Source organism: Psilocybe cubensis, chromosome 4 (assembly GCF_017499595.1).
Source record: "Psilocybe cubensis strain MGC-MH-2018 chromosome 4, whole genome shotgun sequence".
Classification (NCBI taxonomy): domain Eukaryota; kingdom Fungi; phylum Basidiomycota; class Agaricomycetes; order Agaricales; family Agrocybaceae; genus Psilocybe; species Psilocybe cubensis.
In genome coordinates, this window is record NC_063002.1 from 886,862 (window position 1) to 900,375 (window position 13,514).

General features: G+C 47.8%; 5 protein-coding genes across 5 annotated transcripts; 4 read left to right on the forward strand and 1 right to left on the reverse strand.

Moving 5' to 3' along the window:
- Window positions 1-162: 162 nt before the first annotated feature.
- On the forward strand, window positions 163-1,514 carry JR316_0004394 (Fumarylacetoacetate hydrolase domain-containing protein 2; the record flags this gene model as incomplete). The annotated part of the gene is made up of 8 exons (XM_047890160.1): window positions 163-180; window positions 234-315; window positions 378-556; window positions 616-641; window positions 717-918; window positions 980-1,037; window positions 1,092-1,206; window positions 1,277-1,514. The coding sequence occupies 8 exons, from the start codon at window positions 163-165 to the stop codon at window positions 1,512-1,514; spliced, it is 918 nt and encodes a 305-aa protein (XP_047749921.1).
- Window positions 1,515-1,844: 330 nt separating this feature from the next.
- On the reverse strand, window positions 1,845-3,607 carry JR316_0004395 (Putative succinate-semialdehyde dehydrogenase [NADP(+)]; the record flags this gene model as incomplete). Its single annotated transcript, XM_047890161.1, has 11 exons — window positions 1,845-2,343; window positions 2,398-2,548; window positions 2,602-2,675; window positions 2,738-2,913; window positions 2,968-3,100; window positions 3,151-3,157; window positions 3,205-3,261; window positions 3,314-3,340; window positions 3,398-3,404; window positions 3,457-3,489; window positions 3,542-3,607. The coding sequence occupies 11 exons, from the start codon at window positions 3,605-3,607 to the stop codon at window positions 1,845-1,847; spliced, it is 1,230 nt and encodes a 409-aa protein (XP_047749922.1).
- Window positions 3,608-5,038: 1,431 nt separating this feature from the next.
- Window positions 5,039-6,070, forward strand: JR316_0004396 (Mitochondrial genome maintenance protein; the record flags this gene model as incomplete). The annotated part of the gene is made up of 5 exons (XM_047890162.1): window positions 5,039-5,396; window positions 5,474-5,621; window positions 5,697-5,825; window positions 5,880-5,957; window positions 6,013-6,070. 5 exons carry the CDS (start codon window positions 5,039-5,041, stop codon window positions 6,068-6,070), a joined length of 771 nt encoding a protein of 256 aa, XP_047749923.1.
- A 196-nt stretch (window positions 6,071-6,266) lies between these two features.
- On the forward strand, window positions 6,267-10,254 carry JR316_0004397 (Gamma-tubulin complex component 5; the record flags this gene model as incomplete). Its single annotated transcript, XM_047890163.1, has 11 exons — window positions 6,267-6,667; window positions 6,729-6,849; window positions 6,900-6,932; window positions 6,984-7,485; window positions 7,540-7,610; window positions 7,658-7,753; window positions 7,806-9,430; window positions 9,484-9,511; window positions 9,567-9,652; window positions 9,708-9,747; window positions 9,799-10,254. The coding sequence occupies 11 exons, from the start codon at window positions 6,267-6,269 to the stop codon at window positions 10,252-10,254; spliced, it is 3,459 nt and encodes a 1,152-aa protein (XP_047749924.1).
- A 506-nt stretch (window positions 10,255-10,760) lies between these two features.
- Window positions 10,761-13,423, forward strand: JR316_0004398 (uncharacterized protein; the record flags this gene model as incomplete). Its single annotated transcript, XM_047890164.1, has 6 exons — window positions 10,761-10,870; window positions 11,016-11,100; window positions 11,153-11,541; window positions 11,600-11,789; window positions 11,844-12,317; window positions 12,380-13,423. 6 exons carry the CDS (start codon window positions 10,761-10,763, stop codon window positions 13,421-13,423), a joined length of 2,292 nt encoding a protein of 763 aa, XP_047749925.1.
- Between the last annotated feature and the right edge of the window lie 91 nt (window positions 13,424-13,514).

A 13,514-nucleotide genomic window follows, 5' to 3' on the forward strand; every position in this document is an offset into this window, starting at 1 on the left:
GGTCACCCATCCACGAGGCATTTTTCCTCTCACGACTACCCGGCAACGGCAACGGGGCACGCCCAAGATAGGACTTGAACGGTCCGCCGCGGGCTAAATCTTATCTCCCTCTTTCTCTTTCTCTTAACACCACCAGCATCCCGATTTTCAGACCCGTCCGCAATGTCGCCCATCAGAACGGTGAGCAGCATGTTGGCCAGCGCCGCAAATTTCTAATTTGTATTCGTGCATAGCAATGGTCCCGTCTCATCCGTTTCGTCGCTGTAGAGACGTCCCGAGTGCACATCGGAGAACCGGTAGATGCTGGGCTAGATGGTACGCCCCGTGTACTTTATTGCAAATTCACCCTTTCCTCTGACGTACTAGCAAATTTGCAGTCGGCCTCGCTGCGTTGGAAGGGAGCACGATCAAAGCCCGTGAAATCATTGGTTCCGCGCTCGATCCAGCAGCCTCGGTCTCGAACAATGTTCTCACTGTGTCCAAGCTTCTCGCCCCGCTTTCCAACGAAGAGATCAAGGTCGTTCGCTGCTTGGGTCTGAACTACTCTGACCATGCCGTACGTTCCATCTCTCCCTTTCCGACCACCCAATCTAAACTGACTCTGCTGTTTAATAGGCTGAAGCCAAAATGGCCAAACCTGCGTGCGTAATACCCAGCAATTCCTTCATTTCCAATTAATATCATCATCGTTAATCTCGTGCCGGCCTCTTCTACAGCTTCCCGATCTTATTCTATAAACCCGTCACAGCCCTCGTCGGGCCCCTGGCTCAAGTGATCATCCCCCGCGTTTCACAGCCACCCAAAGACATTCTTCCAGATTACGAAGCAGAGCTCGTCATCGTCATCGGAAAGGCCGCCAAAAACGTCCCGGAGGATAAAGCGCTCGATTACGTCCTCGGCTACACAGGCGCTAATGATGTCAGTGTGTCTGGGCACCGACGCAAATATTCATTACTGACTTGTCTTGGCTTGCTTGTAGGTGTCGTTCCGCAAACACCAGCTTGCTGTCTCCCAATGGGGCTTCTCCAAGAGCTTTGGTGGGTCGTCTTTCTCCTTTTCAGCCATACTCTAGGCTAACCGTAATTTGGCAGACAACACCAACCCACTTGGCCCCTGCCTTGTCTCTAGCAAAATCATCACCGACCCACAAAACGTGCTCCTCAAGTGCACCGTAAACGGACAGGTCCTCCAAGACGGCACCACCGCGTACGCCTTCTCCCCTTCTTCCCAATTCCGCCTCTAATTCCCACTGACCCATCATATCCCATTCATCCAGCGAACAAATTTTCACCGTCCGCCAAACAGTTGCCTTCCTCTCACAAGGCACTACCCTCGTGCCCGGCAGCATCATTCTGACAGGCACGCCCAAGGGCGTCGGCTTCGTCCGCAACCCGCCCGTGTACATCAAGGGAGGCGACAAAATGAGCGTGTGGCTTGGGAACGGAATTGGCACGCTCGCGAATGATGTCGTTGAAGAGAAGCCTGCGACTGGGAATTTGTTGGCGAGGTTGTAAATAACAACGAAAGGAAACGAAAGGAAGAGAGGATCTAGATGGATGTGGTTTACTTGTATGTGTGAATTGGCATCATCTGTTTCTACCTTTTTTTTATTTGGACAAGGGTGTCCTAATGCATCCTTATGGAGAATGATGTTTTATGATATTCAAGTTAAATGCTAGCGCAGATTATATGTATAGATGGCAGAACCTTTTATCCTGCTTTTATGGTCCATCCCGTTGCAGCTTGTAACAAAAGGGTAACACTTTACAGAACGACTAGGAATGTCCAGGTTTTTGAGAGATACAAGTACATACACACATACATACAACACTTCAAAGCCACCCTCAAGCACCCAACCCGCCAAACACAATCAACTTGGTATTCAAATACTCCTCAATCCCATGCCCGCCCTCTCTGCCCAGCCCGCTCTCCTTGATCCCGCCGAACGGAATCACAGCCTGACTGATAATCCCCGTGTTCGCACCGACCATGCCCACCTCAAGCCGCTCCGCCACGCGCCACACCCGCCCGACATCGCGCGAGAAAAAGTACCCCGCGAGCCCGACGTCCGTCGCGTTCGCGAGGCGGATGACCTCCTCCTCCGTCTCGAAGCTGCATAGCGCCGCGACGGGCCCGAACGTCTCTTCTGTGTTGATCAGCGCGTCTGTTGGTACGTCCGAGAGCACGGTTGGGAGGAAGAATGTGTTGGGCCCTGAGGTGTCGGAGGAGGAGGGGGCGAGGACTTTGCCGCCTACGAGGACCTGTGCGCCTTTTTGTACCGCGTCGTTGACGTGCCGCTCGACTTTCTCGACGGCGCGCGCGTGGATTAGAGGTCCATGAGTTCTAGAATATCCAATTATACGAATTGACTTTATGAGAGAGGGATGAAGGACTTACACTCCCTCTTCGAGCCCGTTGCCCACTTTGAACTTGGCCACGCGGTCGGCGAGACGCGATGCAAAGTCGGCGTAGACAGAAGAGTGTACATAGATGCGGTTAGCGCAGACGCATGTTTGCCCGCTGCCTCTGAATTTGCAGAGGATGGCGGCTAGATTTTAACTAGGTTAGTAAAATATAAACTTTATCTTGCAAAATACAAACCTTCTACGGCTTCATCGATATTCGCATCGTCGAAAACGATGAATGGCGCGTTTCCACCGGCTTCCAGCGAGACTCTACATGGTATAGAGGGTGAATACTAGAACTATGACGCGAATACACGCGTGCAAAAACTTACTTTTTCAATGTGGTCGAAGCCAAACCCGCGAGCAACTTTGCAACAGGCGTAGACCCGGTGAAGCTTACCTTCTTCACCGCCTTGTTCTCGCACATCTCTTTGCCGACTTCGATGACGTTCTTCTGCGTAGTGACGATGTTGATGACACCATCTGGAATCCCAGCCCTCTTTGAAAGCTATTGTAATCCAGTAAGTTAAACGGTTGTCAAGAACGCGTACAAGGCATTTACCTCAGCGAGTGCCAGAGCAGAGAAGGGTGTCTCGGGAGGGGGCTTGATGACTGCTGTACAGCCTGCAGCTAATGCCGCACCTAATTTGCGGGTAATCATGGCCGACGGGAAGTTCCATGGGGTAAGAATCGACCTAGGTACTCGTCAAGACGGCGAATTGCATTCAAGTGAGCTAAAACATACACAACACCTAAAAGACATCAGAATGATTTTTGTATGGGAGTTGAAGACGCGTACCAATTGGCTGCTTGATTACTATATTGCGGTTTCCAGGTGTAGCTGCGGGTATTTGTTCTGTTTGAAGTGGATGAGAAGTTGGACTATCCAAATAATATTGAGCACCAACCTCCGTATGTACGGACGGCCTCCTCAGCTATTGCGGGAATCAGTATTGGAGATTTGTTTATTTTAGCCAGAAATAGTTATTTACCAAACCACTGGGATGTTTTGAGTAAGAAGACACGCGATCATGTTGAGAAATAAGCTCACCTCAAAGAAAGAGGCACTGTAGGTATTTTCGCCCTAACGTATGTAAGTCCTGACGCGTCTATTTGGAGAAGTGGATTATTTTTACCTTCCCCTCTGCGAGAGTTTTGCCATTCTCAACGGTCTGGTGGAACGCGCCCTTAGTTACTCTCATGCATGACGTCAAAGTTATGGAAAGCGTACAATCAGACGGCCGAGATCATCGTGGTGCTCCTGCATGAGTGCAAACAGCTTGAGGAGGAGATCATGGCGGTACTATTAAAATGAGGGAATGTGTTAACAATTCTCGAGTGAAGAACGATAGGTGAAGGATGCGTGCTTTGGCTGTGGTCCTGCTCCAGGATGGGAACGCTTTGGCTGCAGCTTCAATGGCTTCCTTGGTTTCGGCCAAGCCCATTTCCGGTACTGTCCCAAGCTCCTCATTGGTAGCAGGGTCTGAAGGGTATCCCTCAGTACTATGCACCTCCTGGAGTGCGACGGACTAGAAGGATGCGTGAACTCACTCGTAACAGTGATAGTATCCCCACTTTTTGCATTTACCCACTTTCCGTCGATCAAGGCTTGAAATTTAATCAAGCTGGGGTCTTTCAGGCCGAACTGGATACCAAAACACGAGCCATCAGTCGCCCGTGTTCAAAACGATAGCAGGCAAGTAGCAGACGAACCACTGATGGTTGTGAGCTTGCCATTCTTTGTAAACGGAGTTGGTAAAGATTGATGAGTTGCCCTGAAGCTACCAGAGACCGCCTCTGGAGAGGGTGCGAAGCAGAACGTAGAGGAATTGGCAAACGCATCCGGGCCAACTGATATTCTGAGCCGGGGCTCGTGAGGCAATTCAAAGGGCATTGAGACGTTCAGGAGGTTTGGGAATCAGTTCGGGTGCAATACCCGGCTATCGCGGCCCGCCATTCATTGAACTTTGAAAAAGTGTTGAAAGCGAACCAAACACGTTGCTTCAACTCAAACTACTTCATGCCGTGACAAAATACTCAGAAACGGTCTCTAATAAACGCAAAGGAACGGGCAAATATTTGATACCATCCATTCGAGACCTTTTCAACGCTCCGCACTGCGGAACTTGCCTTATAGGCGCCCTGAAGGTTGCTATTTTGTATATAACTTTATAGTTGTATATATGAACCGCTTTAATATGGCCATTGGAAGCACTATCCGGGGGGAAGGATGATTTTTGAACATCTAGCTAGTAGCCTCCAATAAGCAAAGACTGAGTACTAATAGTTCGAGTCGGCGTAGCAGCGAGATTGAACCCACATTATTGATAATGTCCTTGGATAGATTGATTCCGAAAAGATTTAGTTGAATTGGACGAAATAAGCATTGAAAAAACCAAGCAACTTGAATTGAACTGGAAGAATTTCTAAGTGATGTTCTATTTTTGGAATTTGGATCCATACGCAATCAACTTTGATTGGTCAGCATGGCGGAGACACTCAATCCAAACATTGAAAGTAAACAAACACTTGCACGGCTTTGGATTGCACGCGCGCGTCCAACAGTTACAAATTACAACAGTCGAAGTTGATTTACTCAGCTTCAGGACCAACTTCTTGCATTGCTCGACGTCATGGCCGGCGTTGGAATGCAAAGGATCTTCATTTCGTCTTCGAAGCGGCTCTTTTTTCAGCATTCTTCAGTCACAAGTTGGCGCCTCAACGCCCATGTAGGTCGCCGTATTCTAGCAACCGCGACATATAACACCTCTGTGCCGCCACCCTCGCCAGCAGCATCTTCCTCTACCACAACTCCATCCTCTCCCACTCCTGCGCAAGCTGAAACACCTTACTTTCCTGATGTTAACGCGCCGGACGGGTCAACAGATTGGTCGAAGAGCTATTCTGGTTTGGGGGTTCAACCATTCCCAAAGGAGGCCGCGAAGATATTGCAGGCCCCTCTTGATCCCATGGACATCGAAATGAAGCCTGGTAAGCAATGTCATTCTTTGGTTTGATACACGGGATACGGGTTGGCTTACAATGCTGCTGCTATGTCTTCGCTTCAGATGGATTAATTTACCTCCCTGAAATTAAGTATCGCAGAATCTTGAACCAGGCTTTTGGACCGGGTGGATGGGGGCTTGCACCACGCAGTGAAACGAATGTTGGTCCGAAAATTGTCAGTCGAGAATACGGACTCGTTTGTCTTGGTCGGTTCGTAACTATGCCATACCTCTTCAGGATTGTTGAATATCAACTGATACTTCGAAAAATTCTCTTTGTTAATAGGCTAGTTGCAATAGCGAGAGGAGAGCAGGAGTATTTTGACCCTTCTGGAGTATCTACAGCGTTAGAGGGATGCAAGAGCAATGCCCTTATGCGATGTTGTAAAGACTTGGGCATTGCCAGTGAGCTGTGGTATGTCCACTTTGCCTGCGTTGTATTTGCATTCAATTTTGATGGGTCGATCAGGGATCCCAGGTTCATCCGCGAATTCAAGGCAAAATTCTGCGTAGAAGTATTCGCTGAACATCTGCCTACCAAGAAAAAGTAAGTCGTCGACTTTGTAACTTGTATCTTTTAAAGCAGCTCATTTTCTTCCCAGGAAGAAACTCTGGCGTCGCAAGGACCAACCTAAGTTCGGATACCCTTATCAGGAGTAAAGACCTACATTATCACCCTTATTTCATAGTTGTTATAATCTATGTTCTTGTATTCTTTGACACCATATTCATTGTATTTTGAAAAATACGATACCACTTAGATGGATATGGCAGCCGCGCGTCAGTCACATCACGTGACCCGTTATGCCCCATTCAATTCTCCACTCAGACTGGCCAGTGTCATTTCTAGATTGTCATGATACCCTCCAGTTCATCTAACTTGTCTGTCAAAAGCCAGCCTAATAGACCTCCCTCGAGCTTATTATCTAGACCGTCATCTAGAAATACTCTTCGTCCTTCCTCAAGCCTCGGGAATCGCCCACTCTCAAGCGCTTCAACACGACCAGGCTCCCGTTTCTCCCAACGGCCGAATTCACGACAAGCAAGATCACGTCTGATACCTCTCGCTCAGACCTTAGTTAATCAGGTGACGGGACTTGAGGTGAAGGAAAATGGAGGCGAGGGAGTTGCAGACGCGGATGATGATGACGATTTTCGCGAGGCTGTAGAATATGTTGTCCGAAGTCTGGAGACCTCTACAATCAATAAGGCTTCGGCGAGTGTGGACATGAGTGTCATTGATCGTCAGATAAGTGGGTGAGTCAACTGGCTTGATCATGCTCAGACTTTCCTGATCATTGGTGATTTCTTTACCAAGGCTGGCTCTAAAGGCGCGAATTAATTCGCAAGATGCTTTTGGAGAGGCACTGCAGCTGGCCTACAAGAGGATAAAGGCAAATATCGAGGAAAGGGAAATGGACTTGGATCAAGATATCAAAGTCAGCCCAAATCATCCTCACCTTGACTTGGACTTAACTCACTCGTTCAGAGCTCGAGACTACCTGACCATCTTCAGTTTTTGGTTCGTCTATGCTCCGCGTCCTCTTTACTTTTTCTTAATGCTGTAGTCTAGTTGACTCTTGGAAAGCCACCTTCCCAAGTCACATTGGATAGAGCCGAAGTCTATCTTCAAGGCATCAAAAATCCTCCACCTCCCCCGCCAACGTTAACATGGAAAGACATCCTGGCTGAAGAGCCCTTTGAAGGTGAACACTGGGAAGGCGTATATGGCTTGCCTGCTGGTGCAGTACGGTCGATGAGCAAACAAGATAGAGCAGATAGAGAGGAATGGGATAGTACACCATCGCTTTCCCCTCTTAACTCTGATGATCTGGCACTAGATGACGAGGACGATTCGTTTTCATCTGCAGATTACGAGAGGTACACAGAGCCAGAATCAAGTCGCCCTTCATCCCCTGAACCTGTGGTACCGCATGACAATGCCCCTAGGATTCCTCTGTACGAGCAGCGGAAGCAGTTTGAGGAACTTCGAGCTAGACAGTATTGGAGAGATGATTGGCACACTGATGCTGATGTTAACGCCCCGTTTTCTATTGGAGATCCATCTACATTGGGTTAGTCTTTTGAAGTTACTTTCTTGGACTGCCCACTCATGTCCTCGCGTACAGGCCCTACTCTGAGCAAAGTGCTTGCTCGCGCTAGTGGGTCCCAGGACGCACACTCCATGCTACAACCAGAAGTATGTTGATGTGTATGCTTTGCTACTCGTCCCTTTGATTATAATAGCATTATATAGATGAAGCCGACATGGTCCGAGAGATTCTCATGGCACTGCAAGGTAATAACAATACAATCATCGAATGGAATGATAATGCCTTTCGGGTGAGACCATTGACTGGATTATACGACCTCTTCTGAACATGCTTATTTACAGATGACTCCAAAAACACCCAGATTGGTTCACCTAACACTGGCTTCCCAAGAGTCAATAATAACCTCTCTTGGAAATACGGCGACTACCGTGCATAACTTGAGGAGATTTGCCGCCGCAGTCTTTGCGCGATCCATCTCAGGGAAGCAAATCGCGACCCGAAAAGCCACTGCGACGCGTACTTGCGAAGCCTTCGCTGATGCCATCGACGAGGTGGTACGTAGGTTTGATTCATGGTGCTCAGCCAAAGAAGAGGCTATATGCACTGCTTATATTGGTATGGACGAAGAACCGCTCATCGTCAGTTTGCTGGGCACAGAACGAGAGATCCGGGATCAATACGAGGCGACATTCGATGTTCTCCTTGAAGTTGTTCGGATGGTTTTCCAGATCCAACCCGGAGCAGACTTTTCATTATTTGATCAAAGGACACAAACTAGACAGCCGGCAACGTTGACCGCGTTTTTACTTGATACGCTATTTTCGAATGTGCAACAACATATGGAAAGGCGCGATGCAGTGACGAGCGATAAGCTTATGCGAGTGTTTATACGTACTGCTGAGCCTGTTTGGGGTATGGTTGGAAGATGGCTGAAAGATGGAATGGGTCTAGGATTAGGTGTTGGGACAAGCGGAAGAGTGGATATGGCCGATGAATTAGACGAGGAGTTCTTTATTGAGAGCAGTGGTGTTGGGGTGGGGATGATGGGCCTTGGTTTGTTGGATCCGGAGTTTTGGAAGGAGGGATATGCACTGCGGGAGGGCGCTGTATTTCATGGAGAGCTTGGTCCTGTGGATAACGAACAAGGCCAAATAACGTCTGGTCGAAAAGCTATTCCGTCATTTTTGGAACATGTTGCTGAATTGGTGTTGAGCACAGGCAAGGCAGTGGGCCTGATGAGGGCCCTTGGGGGACCGCTTTTTTCAAACGTTTTCAACGACTGGAAGACATTTGCAGACCTCGTTGGATCCGAAAATCATAACCAAAGCGACAAGGATGGAGTTACCGAAGGGCATGGTGGTTTGTTTGCGGTTTCTGTGGATACTTTATCGCGTCTCATCTACGATGGTCTCTTGCCTCACTGTGAATCGACCGCCTCTAGCCTTGTGAAGGTTTTAGTTGATGATTGTGCTGTGTGGAAACATCTGGAATCCATCGAAGACCTTTTCCTGATGCGGAGAGGAGATGCTATGAGTCACTTTATCGATACTTTATTCGCGAAGATGGACTCGACGCAGCCTTGGAGCGACTTCCATTTCCTCAATACGGCCTTCAACGACGTGATAGACGCCAACCGGAACGCGGGAGTACCAGAATGGGTCAATGCTTCTTTAGTCCGCTTCGCATATCGAGGAAACAAGGAGAAGGATAGGGCTATCAAGCGTACGGTCAAGGCCATTGACGGGCTTATTGTGGAATATGCGGTGCCTTTTCCGTTAACATATATATTCCAACCAGCCACAATTCAGGGATATAGTGATATCTTCGTATTTTTGCTGCAGATACGCAGAGCCAAGAGTGTATTGGAGAGGATTTTGGTTCGGGACGATCAAGGGCGGGGGAAAAAGTTAAGGGAGGAGCTGAAGGTTTTCCATGCCATGCGAAGCAGACTGAGTTGGTTTATTAAGTGAGTTCGTGTTTTCCGTCAACAACTAATTTTTTTCTCATTTTGAGAGGCAGCACTTTATTAAACTTCCTTACTACATACGTGCGTTTTGGTTCAATTGCTTCCGATTTTTTTAAATCAAACTTCATGCCCTTAGGTCATTCATGCAGAAGTTTCACGATTTCGAGAGGCTTTTCGCAAGACAAAGTCTCTTGACGAGATGATCCAACTGCATGATGAACAGTATGCCTTTCAAATTCGCACTGTTGAAGTTCAAAAATCTGACGGTCACCTGTAGTCTTGAAAAAATAAGAGGACGCTGTCTACTCAAACCAAATGTTTGCATATTAGTCTTTTCTGATAATTTGTGATTAACAGCTACCATACAGACCTCTGCCCTGCAAAGAGCTATACTTTCCATCCTGGACATGTGTCTTCATTTTAGCGAAGGCTTTGTCGCATTTGCAGGTGATAACACTGCCACTCTGGATGTTTCTCGACAATCAGTCATCATGAAGAGACACCGCAGCCGACGCCAAAGACGCCAAAAACGAAATGTCATTGGGTTTTCTCAATATCTGCAAGATGAGGACGACAGTAGCTCGGATGAAGATATGGAAGGGGCTGAGCACATCAATGACCCTCCTGAACCCTCTTTCTCAATGGCGGGTACCTCGGTGACCACTGAAGACGACTTTTATGCAGGGGTAGAACGTATGTCATCGGAGTTGGATGGCTTGGTACGATTCCTGCGCCGCGGTGTGGAAAGCTTGGCAGGAGGGAGTGGTGAAGCTGCGCCTGCTTTTGGGGTATTAGCTTTCTCATTAGAGGATTGGGATATGTAAAATTCCGGCTTTGCCGAGATTAAATATACAGGCGGTGTCTTCACGGGTTGAAACAATGTGAGTTAGGCCTTGGGGTACGAACACAATACGCAGAGACCCATCCCCCATTGATCTACATTACGAGAGTGCAGCATAGCCTGTCATGCGCCATTGGCATGTATAGTATGACCTGAACCGTTAGCATTTTCTACAAACGGCAGAACTCCGATGCGAAAAGAGCTGTAGCAAATACGACTTTTGCAAGATTCTTTTCTATTCTCTCAAGATCTCTCCGTTAATTTTACGGTCATTAGAGAGACTAAGAAAGCAATGATAAAGTGAACAAATTAACGTTGCGGGAATCGGACACCTTGACACCGCCGCTGATTTCCAAAAATAGATTATCGCGATACACGTGATGTCCTTAGAGACTGGAACTGCCATTGAGGAGCTTCTAAGCACTGGTTAAATCTAACACACGACCTCATCGCTACGTTCACAATTGCTTTCAAAACAACTCTTTTGAGATGTCTGCTGGACAGTACCCTCAGATAGAGCAAGACTCTCTGGAACCACCCAGTGGTAACGAGCTTCCAACCTACGACGATCTCGCTCAGCAGAACGGTCCTAATTCAAGGTATAAACATCCTATATTGTTATTGGTACATGGACAAAGAGTTTCTCACAATTAACCAAGATTTGGGAGATGGAGAGGGTGGATAGAAAAAAGGTTCACCCCATTGTTTTTATCCGACTGACCACACTATCTTACTCCACCACAGAGCGGCAGAAAGGTATGCAGATCTTACCCAGGCAGAACGAGAGAGACGACGAGAACGTGGGTGGGGGAATGACACAGAGATTCCGGTCAGCAGAATACGCTAAGTCATTCCTAATTATTCTAATGTGTTTCTATCAGGTCGTGGAGCCCATCCCCTCAATTACCAATTACCCTTTTGCACCAGGTGGACAAAGTCTGCCCCTGCACATCCAAACCGCTAGTTTAACCGTACAAGATTCCCCTCCTATCTCTAGTGGCACACCTACCCATATACCCCTCCCTTTTGTCAGCCAAACCATCGAACCTACGCATCTCAAAATCAACCACTTTGGTTCTCGCTTTTTACCACATACAACATCTCAAATTCGATGCGTCCTGCCTTTAATGACAGATAAAATTCTACTTATTGGCCATGATGATGGTCTCTCTGTACTTGATATGTTTCCGCAGGAATGGACTGAAAGTGGAGACATGACTACAAAAGGTCCTGACGAAGCTCAATGCCGGCCTGTGTGGCGAGGTGAAAGGTTAGATTATTTTACGGGTAGCACAGTTGGATTAACTTTGCTTACTTCATGAATCTAGTGTATATCAAATGACTATCCTTGAATCAGAGGATCGAGGAACTGGAACCCCTCAAGGAGTTGTTTTGGCCGTAGTTGGCCCTTCCCAAGATGCCGTATCCGTAGGGAAGGACGTAGAAGCTTTACGGACAGCACGTATGTACAATTTGGGTAGCTTGATCAGTCTCGCGAGATGGACAATTGCTCAGAAGGTGAGACAAACACTTACACCTTTACTGAAACAGTCGGCTCAAAAGGTTGGTTAGGGGGCGCAACCTTTGAATTTGCGCTATATGGGGATCACACAGGCTCCTAGCACACCATCAAAAAAGCACAAAGCTCATGGCAGTATAGCGCGTAATCTTAAGGCATTATCAACCGGCAACCCTCCGTTGGAACCACCATCATCATATCAAACATTTCTATCCCCTACTGGAGCATCAGGACCCTCCCTTGCTAGAGGTCCGAGTTCTTTATCTGAACGCAGTTTCACGAATAGATCGGTGTCCGACCAATCTACTTGGGACGTCGTTGACGACCTGCCTCTACGGTGGGCTACGGATTTTGTTCCGCTTGCCTCACCCGGTTCTCGACTAGTTGGCGTATCAGTATTAGGATATGCAACATGGAGCGATGAGAATCGTAAGGGAACTGGAGGTCAGCTTCTGGCTATCACGACGAAGAACAATATCCTTCTTTACGAGACTCCCAAAGGAGAAAGGGCGTACAGATTCGTCAAGGTCGACCATTTCGGGTTTTTTGATTTATGTGTATTGGAATCTAATGCACGTTCTTTGAATAGGAATTCTATACGCCGTTACAACCACGGAATATTGCATTCATTCAACAGTCAGTGTCTGAAAGCAGAAGCCCGTTGGAAGAGAGAAGTCCAAGTCGCTTCCATTCTCACAAAAGGTCGGAAAGCGGTGGTGCAATCAAAGGTCTGGTCAATGGTGCTTCGTCGCCCATGCCTCTAAGCTACGGTACCCACCTCAGTCTTTTCGTCATCTTTGACAAAAAAGCGGGATGGATTCGGCTTGCAGACTCTGCAGTTGGTGAAGTAGAGCTAGGAGAAGACGGTGGACCCCAGCCTGCAGGCCTCCTCTACTCACGAGATACTTTTGCCTCCAATATCAGCGCAACTACCCTGCGGCAAAAAGCCAGGGTCTCTTTTGATATTCGCGAGTCTGCAGCAAAGTGGCTTTTGCCCATACGATGTACACTTCCTGTACCAGGTCAGGACGCTGCGAATATGCAGCCGGTTTATATCCTCACTCGAGGGAAACGGACGCATATTTTACCCTGCCCTTTGCCAACTCGCTCCTCTTCCATACCCCCACTACATGCTGTCTTCTGGAAAGTGCCTCCTAAACATGTCTCTGCGCGTCTTATTCCGGGTGGGCACGATCCTACGATGGAACCTCCAATGTTGCAACTAATTGCTTTTGGCGAAAATGGAGTCGAAATTCAAGAGATGGGTATATCATTTATGAGCTCCAAAGGGAAAGGCCGCGCATACCCTGAAGAGTCCCTATGGGCGGAAGAGGATCTCGGGGGTGAAACTGGCTTTCTTAGTGTCGGCGGGAACTGGGACAGAGTGGAACAGATATATGGATCACAAGCCCTTTCAAGCGCATCTTCCATCTTTTCGGTGGATACTATGGATTCTGCAGATATTCATGCACGCCTAAAGAAAGAGGAGGGTATCTATGGTTGGTGTCGGAAAGGCCTAGAGGATTGGAGAGTTTTCTGGGTTGGAGGATCTAGTCATTATCAGGACTGCGAGCCGACTCGAGGTGCTTCACTTAACTATATGAATTCGACAGCGAGTAGCATGTACTTATAAGTTGTAAGTTATTCTTTGCTGTTGGACTTTGTTGTATGAATCCCAAATGTACTACACATCATGTACAAGCGCCTGTTAATCCTAATCATCG